The sequence below is a fragment of the Oreochromis aureus genome, linkage group 1 (genome assembly GCF_013358895.1).
Source record: "Oreochromis aureus strain Israel breed Guangdong linkage group 1, ZZ_aureus, whole genome shotgun sequence".
Lineage (NCBI taxonomy): Eukaryota > Metazoa > Chordata > Actinopteri > Cichliformes > Cichlidae > Oreochromis > Oreochromis aureus.
In genome coordinates, this window is record NC_052942.1 from 34,249,983 (window position 1) to 34,260,844 (window position 10,862).

Here is a 10,862-nt window from a genome sequence, read left to right on the forward strand (position 1 = left end):
TGTCCCACGTTGCTTTGTTTGTGTCTGTCTCCACGCATTTGACGATCAATACTCACACATAATCTCCGTATGTGCACCATTTTTCTACAAAACTAATTATATTATGATTATATATGTGTTATTTGTTTCTTTATTTATTTATTGGCGGTCTTTTTTCCCAAGTCAAGATGAACAAGAACAACAGGATGATTATTAAAATACATTTTTATTTGTGTATCAAGGGTTCATGCCCTTACATTTTGTACATAACCAACTGAAATATAAAAGTGTGTTACATATATTCCAAAATCAATCGATCGCAATGCTGTCTTGATAAGTCATATCATTGCACAGCAAAACATTTTTAACCCCTAATACAAATATAAATCCTATGATCTTAAAAACAAACAAACAAACAAAAACAAACAAACAAACAAAGACAACATGTCATTATGAAATACAAAAGTCTTGGTGTACACTCAAAATCACATTTTGGGATACAGATATAGCTTAAGTGTGTCTTACATCCACAGCATAATGGAATGCAATATAATATAATAATTAGCTTACATGTGTAAATGTTATCACAAGATAAAATCTATTCACTTCAGAGTCCCATATCAAAGAAAATGTTTGGTTGCAGCATCCTAAACTATCCACCCAGTAAGACATACTGTTTGTCCCAAAGTTCAGTTGTTTTGTTTTCATTTCTGAATGGGAGAAATTTAGATTCCTGCTAACAATACAGCAGGTGCAACAAACTAACTCCTTAAACTTCACTGACAAGCAGCAGCCATTTGCAGAAGTATCTCTTAGCTAACCAAAAACAGAACAAGAGACACAGACCTAGACATCACTTGGAATCTCCAATAAGCAAACTCTGCTTATTTGCTTTAATGCCATTAGCTCTATAAGCTAAATTTGACATCCAGTGTCTTACATTCTAACTTTGATCCTTACAGCTTCAGCTTATATCACCTACTAAGTTACAAATTGTACGTTATAAGGAACTTCACTGCTCATTCTTAACTCGCATTGTGGCTCTCAGATGGTAGCGTTTGTGCTTCATTGTTAGACCATACTCTGGGGTCAGGTCTAGCTGGTCTCCAGGCAAAGCTTGAAAGTTTAGTTTTTGAATGAGAATAGCCAAGAAGAGGAAGAGTTCATTTCGTGCAATGACCTCGCCAATGCAGCGTCGCTTTCCCAAGCCAAAAGTCATCACCTTCTCTCCCTCTACCTTGTTGACCTCAGTGCCATCAGCATTCAGGAAACGTTCTGGCTTGAAGGAAAATGGATCTTCCCACAGCTCCCTGAAAGGTTCAGAAAATAAAGGAATAAAAAATATTGCACTAACAGGCTTGAAAGCTTACAAATCTCTAGGCAGGGATGCATTTGGGGAAGGAAATGAAGACTACTATTGTCTTTCTTTACAACTATCCATAAAATGGCCTGGTGAAAGACATGTTACCGTATTTCTGTAGTATAGGGTAGCTTTGAATATGAGTCAGTTTACATCAGTTTACATTCATTTTGGCAAAGTAAAAATGTAGCAAAGGAAACCTACGGGTCATGATTGATCTGCCACTGATTGATGAAGACACAGGTGTCTTTGGGGATGAAGTAGCCATTCAGTGATGTGTCTTTTGTGGTGCTAAAAAACAACAAAGTGTCAATTCATTGCGTAATGACAGGTTTTCACATTTATTTTTATGACTGTAAAAGCCTTGTTTTGTGTCCATCTTTTTGTTGTTCTGTGATACTTAGCAGGTCATTAACACCTATATCCTTGTACTTTCTTACTACAAAATGAATGAATCTCACCAGTGCGGGATTGTGAAGGGCAAGTATGAAGAATGGCGAAAGAGTTCCAGGATGTAGGCTTCAAGAAGGGGCAAGTTGTTCCGATCAGAGAAAACAGGCATACGATCGAGACCTACTTTTTCCTCTGAAAATGAAAAGAGATCACAAAATATTAGCGCATGAGAAGATGAAGATGGACACTGTGCCTACGGACTCTGTCAGTGATTACCGAATTACAGTTAACCATTCATCTTTGAGAGCAACAAGATGTGTTGCACTTTCTTATCATTTAGTTGTTCTTTTATTAAAAATCTATAATGCAAGAGAAATACAATACATCCAAAAGAAACTATACGCACTCATTTCTTCAAAAAGCCTGTTCTGGATCTCTGGGTAAGCCACAAAGTACATCAGTGACCATGACAGAGCAGTGGAGATGGTGTCAAAACCTAGGAGAGACACAAAAGTTCTGTCAGAATACTTTTTTTTCCCCAAGTTATGTTGCTTTATGATTATATCCCTTAACACAAAGAAAAAAATTCTCCTACCAGCTCCAAAGAGATCATTGACGATTCCAACAATCTTCTCATCTGACATCTGGATATTTGCATTCTCATCCAGCTTTCTGTCCTCGCAGTGATCTATGAGGGAGTCTGTGATGTCACGGATGTTGTCCTAAAAGTAGATTAAAGGACCATCTAAATTAATGTCTGTAATTTCTGCAAAGTACAATGAGCTAAATAATATTGTATAGTGTGAGGCGTACCTTGTCAAAGGTGGCATAGTGCTCGGTGACAAGCTTTTGAACAAACTTGCTGAAGCGAGCATTGAGGCTCACAAATTTTTTCATTTTTGTGCTGGGCAGGTACTGAAGAAGGGGGATGAAGTCTGCTGGGTTGCCACTGCCCACAACCTTGACAAAATCATCACTGAGGTTCACTAAGCTAACCAGCTCATCGTCATGGTGGTCATAGCGCCGGCCAAAGCACATGCCACAGATGACATTGGCAACAGAGACGACGACGTAGCGGAAGGGGTCAAAGCTGCCTTTGGTCTTCATGACAGTGTTGAGCTCTTTGATCAGATACTCAGCCTCTTTGCTGATATGTTCCTCCAGGGCACATGAGTACTCTGGGGTTGTGCCCTCTAAGTTGGAAAAAGAGCGCAGAGCACTGTAGGCCAGCTTTCTGCGGGCACGCCAAATGCCAGCTTGGTCTGTACTGAAAGACAGACTCTTGCCATCATTGATGTAGCGAAAGCTGTACAGGTCAGGTCTGCCTGCAAACTCATCCCCTTGTTTGATGAGAGCCTGTCGAACTGTTTCATTACCACTTAAAACAACCACAGGACGCATGCCAATCTGGATCTGGAAGACGTCACCGTAGCATTTGCTCATAGAAGTGAGACTCAGGTAGGGTCTTTTTCCCAGCTCTAACAAATTCCCAATGATAGGGAAGGGCTTTGGGCCAGGGAGTTGCTGAAGCCCTTCGGGAATCTTGTTTTGTGCATTCTTAATAATCAGGTAGACCAGACACGCTGTTGTCACAGCCACCAAAACATGTGATACTGACAGTGCTCCAATGAATGGCAGTATCATTAGTGCCATGATGACGTTTTTCTGGCTTCAACCTGTAAATTAAATAGCAGGTGCATTAGAGCAGTGTAGACAATGAGAGAGAGAGAGAAAAATAAGTGTTACGCAACATGTAGAAAACATTCACTATAAAGTTTGAAGTAACTGAGAACTGTGACATGTATTTGCGTGTATCTATTTGGCTTTTTATTTTTAAAAGCACACCAGCACTTATTACAGGCAGTCTATGCAAAGTAGTGGCCTATGTGTATAGGTATAAGTTAATTACTACATTCTATGATTCAGGTGAAAATACTAAGTAATGCATCAAAGTTATTCTAGCAGAAATAATCTCCATTTTGCACTTCTCTTTTCTTCCAGCTAATAAGTAAGTAAGTCTATAAATCAGTCTGCTGCATTCTTGCCATTTTGTATATGCATGTTTTAAGCTTACCTTTGTTGAACTGATGCAGGAGGAACGGCACTGTGATCCTTGGAGTAGTTTTTCCAAAGTGCATGTAAAGTGTTTGGAAGAGTTGTTCTGAGTTCACACTCTTGATGTCCCTAAAATCGGCAATGGACTCCTGCTTTATACTATGCTCCACAGCTTGATTGGTTACTGTTTGTGACGTACCCTGCCCCCTCTCCCTCCCTTTTTTGTCATGAATGAACTTAGTACAGAAAAAATGGTGCGTGCCTGCGTGCGTGCGTGCGTGTGTGCGTGTGTGTGTGTGTGTGTGTGTGTGTGTTCTGGAAAAAAACACCTAAGAAATGCAAAGAGGAGTCATCATGTCTTTATCATTTATATGAGTTTTATATTTTTTGTTTTGGGCCACATAGGGCATAATAATTATTTTATAACTTCCACAACTGTAGGACGGTTTTTAATCTGTGATTGCATTGTGCCTTGTGCCAACTTTTTTCGGACTGATTTAGCTTGTTTTTCGAGTGTCACAGTCTGAGCGGTAAAAATACTGTTCTTATTCTCATTGCCAATGATTGCAGGCTGTTGCATCTCCGTGATTCTTGCCCAAGCACTCAGTGATGTGTCAGCAATTCCTTCGACCAACTTATAACCCGCTGTGACGTTAGTGCAACTTGTATCGATAATTTAGGGCAGCTTGTTACTAGCGTGATGTGAAATTGGTTTTACTGGCCAAGAATGGACAGCGCAATGAGTCGAAAATCACCTACATCATTACAGCGCAGTTTTGCATGAAAAATGTATCCCCTAAAGATGATAACTTATTGAACTGCAGAAGGACCTCGTCATGTTTAAAACATTTGGAGTTAGAACGGAAGTTTGTGACAACCCCCCAGTTGTAACCTCCCAGACGGCTTTAAGTCCTGATAAAACAGTCAGATGCCATTGCGTGCTTGTACCTGTTAGTTCTCCGTTGGAGTTAAAGATTGACCAGTTGCGTGAGAGCACAGTGATCAAACCCTCACCTCTCCTTTGAAGGGGATGCTGGAGGGGAGGGAGAGAGGGAAGGAGGGAAGGAGGGAGGGAGGGAGGGAGAACAGTTAGGCTGCACTGCTCGAGCGCTGGGATAGATACGTTCAGTATTCATATCTTATTGTCACCACTTTTATTCTTTCAGTATATAATTAGGGCTTAACAACCGCATTTTAATAATAACTTCATCTGAGAAGTGAAGCTTTTTAAAGTTGCCCCCACCCTGCAAGTGTAGAAGTATACTGATTAATTATTTCCCTTAGTCTTTACTATTATACGTCTGCATGAGATTTGTTATAAAGAAAAACTTGTAGAATTAAGTGTTAATACGATTTAAAAGTCTGAACTCTTAAACTATCCTCACTTGTTTCTGAGCAAGAACCCCGCAACACCAAACTGCACTTTACATTTCACTGATCTTCAGTTTGTATGATCACGGATGTCAACATGTGTTACTATAAAGTTCTCAGGGACGTATGATCAGAATATAGATGACCTTTTTTAACATGACCTTTAATAACTGTATACGTTTGCTTTGATAATCAACTTACTAGTTGTGTTTTTAACGTACAATCACGATGTCATCAAAGCAATTTAACGTTTATTCAACAGATAGATATACAAATGCATTTTATTTTTTAGGCCTGTGTATTAGTGCTGATTAGTTAATTATACGAAACATGTAATATTCTGAACATTTGATCAACTACGACGTGATTGGAGGCAAATGTTGATTTTAATGCAGCAATAAGTTCTTCAAAAAGTTAATTTTCTCTGAAAGTCCGTGTGATTTGTATTTACCCGGAGCTTTGGAAAGATTCTGAAAATGATATTGAAAAATTGTTTTCAGTCCATCGTGGATTCCGAATTCTTATTACAGCCACAGCAATGCAAAGATGAACTAAAGGGTTGGGCCGTGTTGGCTGTTATCATTATTATTATTGTGAGGGAACAAAAACTCAGACAATCGCTATTTCTCAGAAAATTGATCAAAACAGTAGATCAAAAATGTCCATGATCGCATCATTTTTTAAGCAGCACTGGTAAAACATTAAAAATGGCCAATCAAAGCACGGCGTTCACCAACGCAGCCTTTTAAATAGTGTTGCTCTGGAAAAATCCTGATCAGAAGTGTCAGTTATAATCCGGGCTTTAAACTTTAACCAAGCCTGGTATTGGGCCTAATTTTCTATGAAATACACATTTCATTTCACTTCATTTTATTCATTATTATGCAGAGTGACATGAAAAATCGCTGCGTTACATCCTCGAAATTTCTACTCAGCCTTAATTTAAAACCAAGAGTGCTCTGACCACCATACAACGTAAATAGCAGAAAAAAGAGAAAGGTATCATGGGCAAATGTATTTTAATGTGTTTTGCCCGTGATATAGACATTTTTAAGCCTAAAGATATTAATTAACTTCATCAACTGACTGTGGGTGGAAAATTAATTTTTAAAAATGAAATCTATTCTTTGGTTGTGGAAGTATCCCGTTCGCTTTAATAGGGTGTAGCACATAACCACAGTGTATTTATTAATTGATTTATTTGCCTGTTCTCTTTTCTATTTTTTTTTCTTATTAAGCTGAAAAAACTCACCAATAACTTTAAGCTAGCACATAAATCAATAAATCAATAAATACATAAATAAAGGCAAAACTTTTCTTTGTTCATCTGGGGCGGAAAATCGGCGAAGCTGAGCTTTGTCATGCTCCTCCAGGACGCGAGTGCTGATTCTCCAGAGATTCTATGCAGTGCGCCACGGCGCTGCGCCTCTGGTGCTGCAGGTTGCGTGAGAAGCGGAGCTGCCGTCCAAAGGGGAGGGTCTCGGTCTTCTGGACAATCCTAAATCTGCTTGGTCAAGTCACGCGAAGGCAACAGCCTCTGGAAAAGACACAAGGGTTTTAAACTTGCAGAACAAAGAGCGCAGACACTTTTTTCTCCACCCTGCTTGGGCACGAAGGTGCACATATTTGCGCGCTATAGCTTCTGTAAATGCGAGGATCTTGGGGCTTTGGAGTCATGCAATCTGCCACTCAGGCTTCATTCACTGCAGTCATGCAACACCGTGGGGCCATTCCGAGCTGCCACACAGGCGAGAATCCACCTAAACCAGGCAAAGAAAGTTACGAAAACTGAAACTTAGGAACAAGGTGAACCAGTCACCCTTTCTGTCACGTAGCAGGTCCCAGAGGTTTTGCAAGGATAAGAACACGGTGGATGGAGTCCCTAGGCAAAACTATTAAGTAATTTTAACCAAAGAGGTCACTGCAGTAAAAAGGGCTTTTAGATCTGTGATCCTGTGTGGTAATCTTTAAATATTTTCTTTAATATGTAAAGAAACGTAACTGCACAATGATCTGTTAAAGTTAATTTTCTTATTACAACGAAGTAGCTCTATTTTTATTCACAATGTTTTAAAATATGTCAAGTTTTTTACTTGCCCTACATACTGGTTGTAACAATAAATTTTATATCATTATCATAACACCATAAATAAATTATAAAACAGGTTTATAATGCAGTTATGGAGAAAAAAGATTATTTTTACCTTCCATTAAAACCTTACAAATGCCATACAGTTGCAAGATTTTGCCAAGCTGAGTGAGTGGGTAAGGAAGAAACAGAAACACATCTTTCAGCAGTGTCAGAATTCAACGATATGAAAGGAATAAAAATTAACTTTGATGCAGTCCAGTGAACCTAAATAAATCCAAAATCTGGAACAGCATTGGACTATCCCTTTGGCATTATATACACCACTTGAAGTGTTTCCGAATCAAACGGATCACATTTCAATTGTTGCATTTGTAAGTTGTGTGATGGGTGTCAATAAGCCCCAGGGATAAAACTGAACCCGATTTGAGATGAATGCGACTGAGATTGTGTGCGGACATGTGCCTGACATGGGAGCCTTTACAGAGAATACTGTGTTTACAGTGGCTGCAGGAGCATCTGTCACATCACAACAGGTGAGCGGTATTCAACAACTGTAAATGCCACAAACTCGGGGAGCAGGTGAGGAAAGATGTGGGAGCATTGATGTGAGTCACAGGAGAGTTTCTGTGGTGAGGTGCACATTCTTAAAAGGATTAAAGAGATTATTTGCTACTACAGGAAGCAATCAGCTGTGCTACTGTATAGATCCTAAGCTGTGTGTACAAATGACCAAAGAGATCACAGTGATAGGCTGGACATTGGCCTGAAGGTGTTTGGTGTTAGTTTGCAAATGTGTCCATTTCAGAGAAGTAGGACTGCGAGTAGAAAAAACAAGAAAAAAATGTTTTGCCCTCTGCCATATACCTCTTAAAGAATTCTTGGACATAAAAGCTGGTGTAATGACTGTGAAGGTTGGTAAGTTTCTACTCACGCAAAGGCTGTCACGCACACACCTTGAGAGCAGGTGTGTACTGCCTAAGTGTGTGAACGTGGTTCTTTGCATACCAGTGTTGTGAGGAGGTTGTTTTTTTTCTGTGTGGTAGTTTCGTGATTTAGAATCAGCTGAGAAATAAAACACACCACTCTGGTTCTTATAATGCTATAATTAAAAAAAACCCCTCTATAAAATAATAATGATGAATGATATTTATTAGATGATAATAATCCACACGAACGACTAAAATCTCATACAATACTTGCTTAAACCATCTGATAATCAGTCAACCCAAGTTTTGCTGCATAAAACAGTGGAGGTATACTTGGTCTAGGATAGCTGTACTGACAGCTGTACAGTACCTCAAGGGAAATAAAACAGAAAATAGGAATTTCCCCTCAATGATCTTAAAGGAAGAATCTTGTTTAATTCTTATCACCTTTGTCTGTGGAGTTTCCCTTGTAACTCTTGTCAACAACAGGTCTCTTTTTCATGGGTCTATTGATTAGTTATAGCACCTGTTTAGTGTTGCTCTTACATTAAATTGTGGCTCAATAGCTGATTTTGAAAATTTTGCCCAAAATTGAGCAACACATACAATAATATTCTAAATCTTAGTGTATTCGACTATTGCGAGTTGAGCCCCGGGGCTTTACATTTCCCATGTCTTTCATCACCATTTCTTTTTTTTCATCTTTGGAAAGATTCTTTCCGAGCCACATCAGAGGATGCAATCATTTTCATTTTCACAGCAGTACTTCTCATGATTATTAACCTGAGTTTCATGTGTGAAATCACTGTGTGCCCTTCTAATGCTTATTCAGCTTCTCCTTTAATTGTGAATTCAAAAGGCAAACCTCAAAGTAACACAAATGTACAGCACGTTTACTATAAATGAGATCAAAGCTCGACCAGTAGGACATCAGCAAACAGGCTCCTGGCCTTGCGTGTGCCCCATCGAGCAAAGCTTAATAGGATTATTTTGGGCTGCAGGTCATGACACCTCACAGGAATGTTGCCTATGACCTAATACAAATTTGCCGCATAGGTATTAATATGAAGCTAAACCCGTAAGTTTGCATCAAACACTCCACAGGCTAGCATGAGCCATATTTAGCATTAGCTCATGCCTCACAAAACTGCATTTATGCTTTATCATATCATCTGTTGCATTTGATATGATCAAAGGTCTTCAGCTAATATGACAGCTTAATAATGTAGAGAAGAATTCCTGCTCAACTTCTCTTAACAACATAATAACACACAAAGCATGCTTACCTGTGTGTTTAATGAGCATACAATGTACCATCCTTTGCTGCACGCAAGGTGTAAAAGTTATTTTTGTCACATTAGATTTCTACAGCTCCCCTGCGCATGTTAAATGTTTATGACTATCTATTGAGCAATGCATCATATTTGATTATGCAAGTAGCTTATTTATTACGCAGTGTTTTATTTATCCCTTTTAGAGTCTTTGTTTTAGTTACAGATCCCATTTGATTTTTTTCCACTGTATTTTAGGGATGTGTGTACCATGACACTTGTAATTTGGAGACTGGAAAGAAACAATTTTAAAATGAAATTACATACACCTGTCAAGTGAAAAGTGAAGATTAATATTCCATCACTATTCTGAATGTGAGAATGTTCTGATTTTGATACAGGTCAGTTACAGAGTGACCCTGCTGTCACCCAGTGAAATTGCTGTTTTGTCAAAACCCAAGTCAAGCAACTAAACATGCATAATATGTCCTTTGCTGATGCCTTGAAGAACACACCACTGTTCTGCTTGAAAGGATGGTAAGATTTATGGAAATGCAAAAATAGCAGGAAAAGTGGTGGTGGACTTATTTTGAAGCCTAATGCTTTTGTTTCACTTTGTTTTAACTTTAAGTTTAAGCACTACAAAATACTTGATTATGTTTAGAATCCTGGTTTGAGTTAACAACATGCCCACAAATCATAACTCTGCATGTTAAAATGATACTTAAGGCTTCTTAGTTCATTAAAATGTGCTCACATGAGGTCCTGAACAAATGCCCAGTTTGGATAAGTTTTTGAATAAGTTGCTGCAGTCAGAAGAACTGTTAGTGTAACAACGATTACAGCCAAGGAATGAGGTTTTGCTTAGAGGTGATAAATCTTGTTGATTAGCACATATTATATATACCAGTATTACTCAGGTTTTAGGAGCATTCACTAAACATGGACACGACACATTAGGAAAATGCATATGGATTTGTCACTGCAGTAATTTCGCAATATATGGCCTCCTTCCCATTTTCACCATCACCCCTGTATGCTACACAAAAACAAACTAGCCAACAGTTTGGAAGGCTGGCACTAATATGCTCACCAAAAACAAAAAACAAAGAAAAAAAACATATTCAATGCTGTAAGGGGAAACCCTAAACATAATGAAAAGCTGGGATATCTGCAGGGTCGTGCACCTGCTGCACTCCATCAGACAGTAATATTTAGATGTGAATTTTTTGTCTGCACAATTTTAAAAGTGAAAAGTGTAGTTTTTTAGCATTGAATGTGAAAATAGTGGGAGGAGGTTTTATGTCATGTTCTTGCAATATAAAATAATTCGCCTGAATGACACAACAATATGACTTTTGCTACCAGCACAAATGTGAACTGAATAAACAGAACAGCTAGGAGATGGTGGTGGT

General features: G+C 38.6%; 1 protein-coding gene across 1 annotated transcript; it reads right to left on the reverse strand.

The window, feature by feature from the left end:
- Window positions 1-186: 186 nt before the first annotated feature.
- Window positions 187-3,916, reverse strand: LOC116325517 (cytochrome P450 1A1). Its single transcript, XM_031746433.2, has 7 exons — window positions 3,807-3,916; window positions 2,546-3,408; window positions 2,328-2,454; window positions 2,139-2,228; window positions 1,801-1,924; window positions 1,544-1,630; window positions 187-1,289 (listed from the first exon to the last, which is right to left on the reverse strand). Exons 2-7 carry the CDS (start codon window positions 3,383-3,385, stop codon window positions 992-994), a joined length of 1,566 nt encoding a protein of 521 aa, XP_031602293.1. The 5' UTR covers window positions 3,386-3,408; window positions 3,807-3,916; the 3' UTR covers window positions 187-991.
- Between the last annotated feature and the right edge of the window lie 6,946 nt (window positions 3,917-10,862).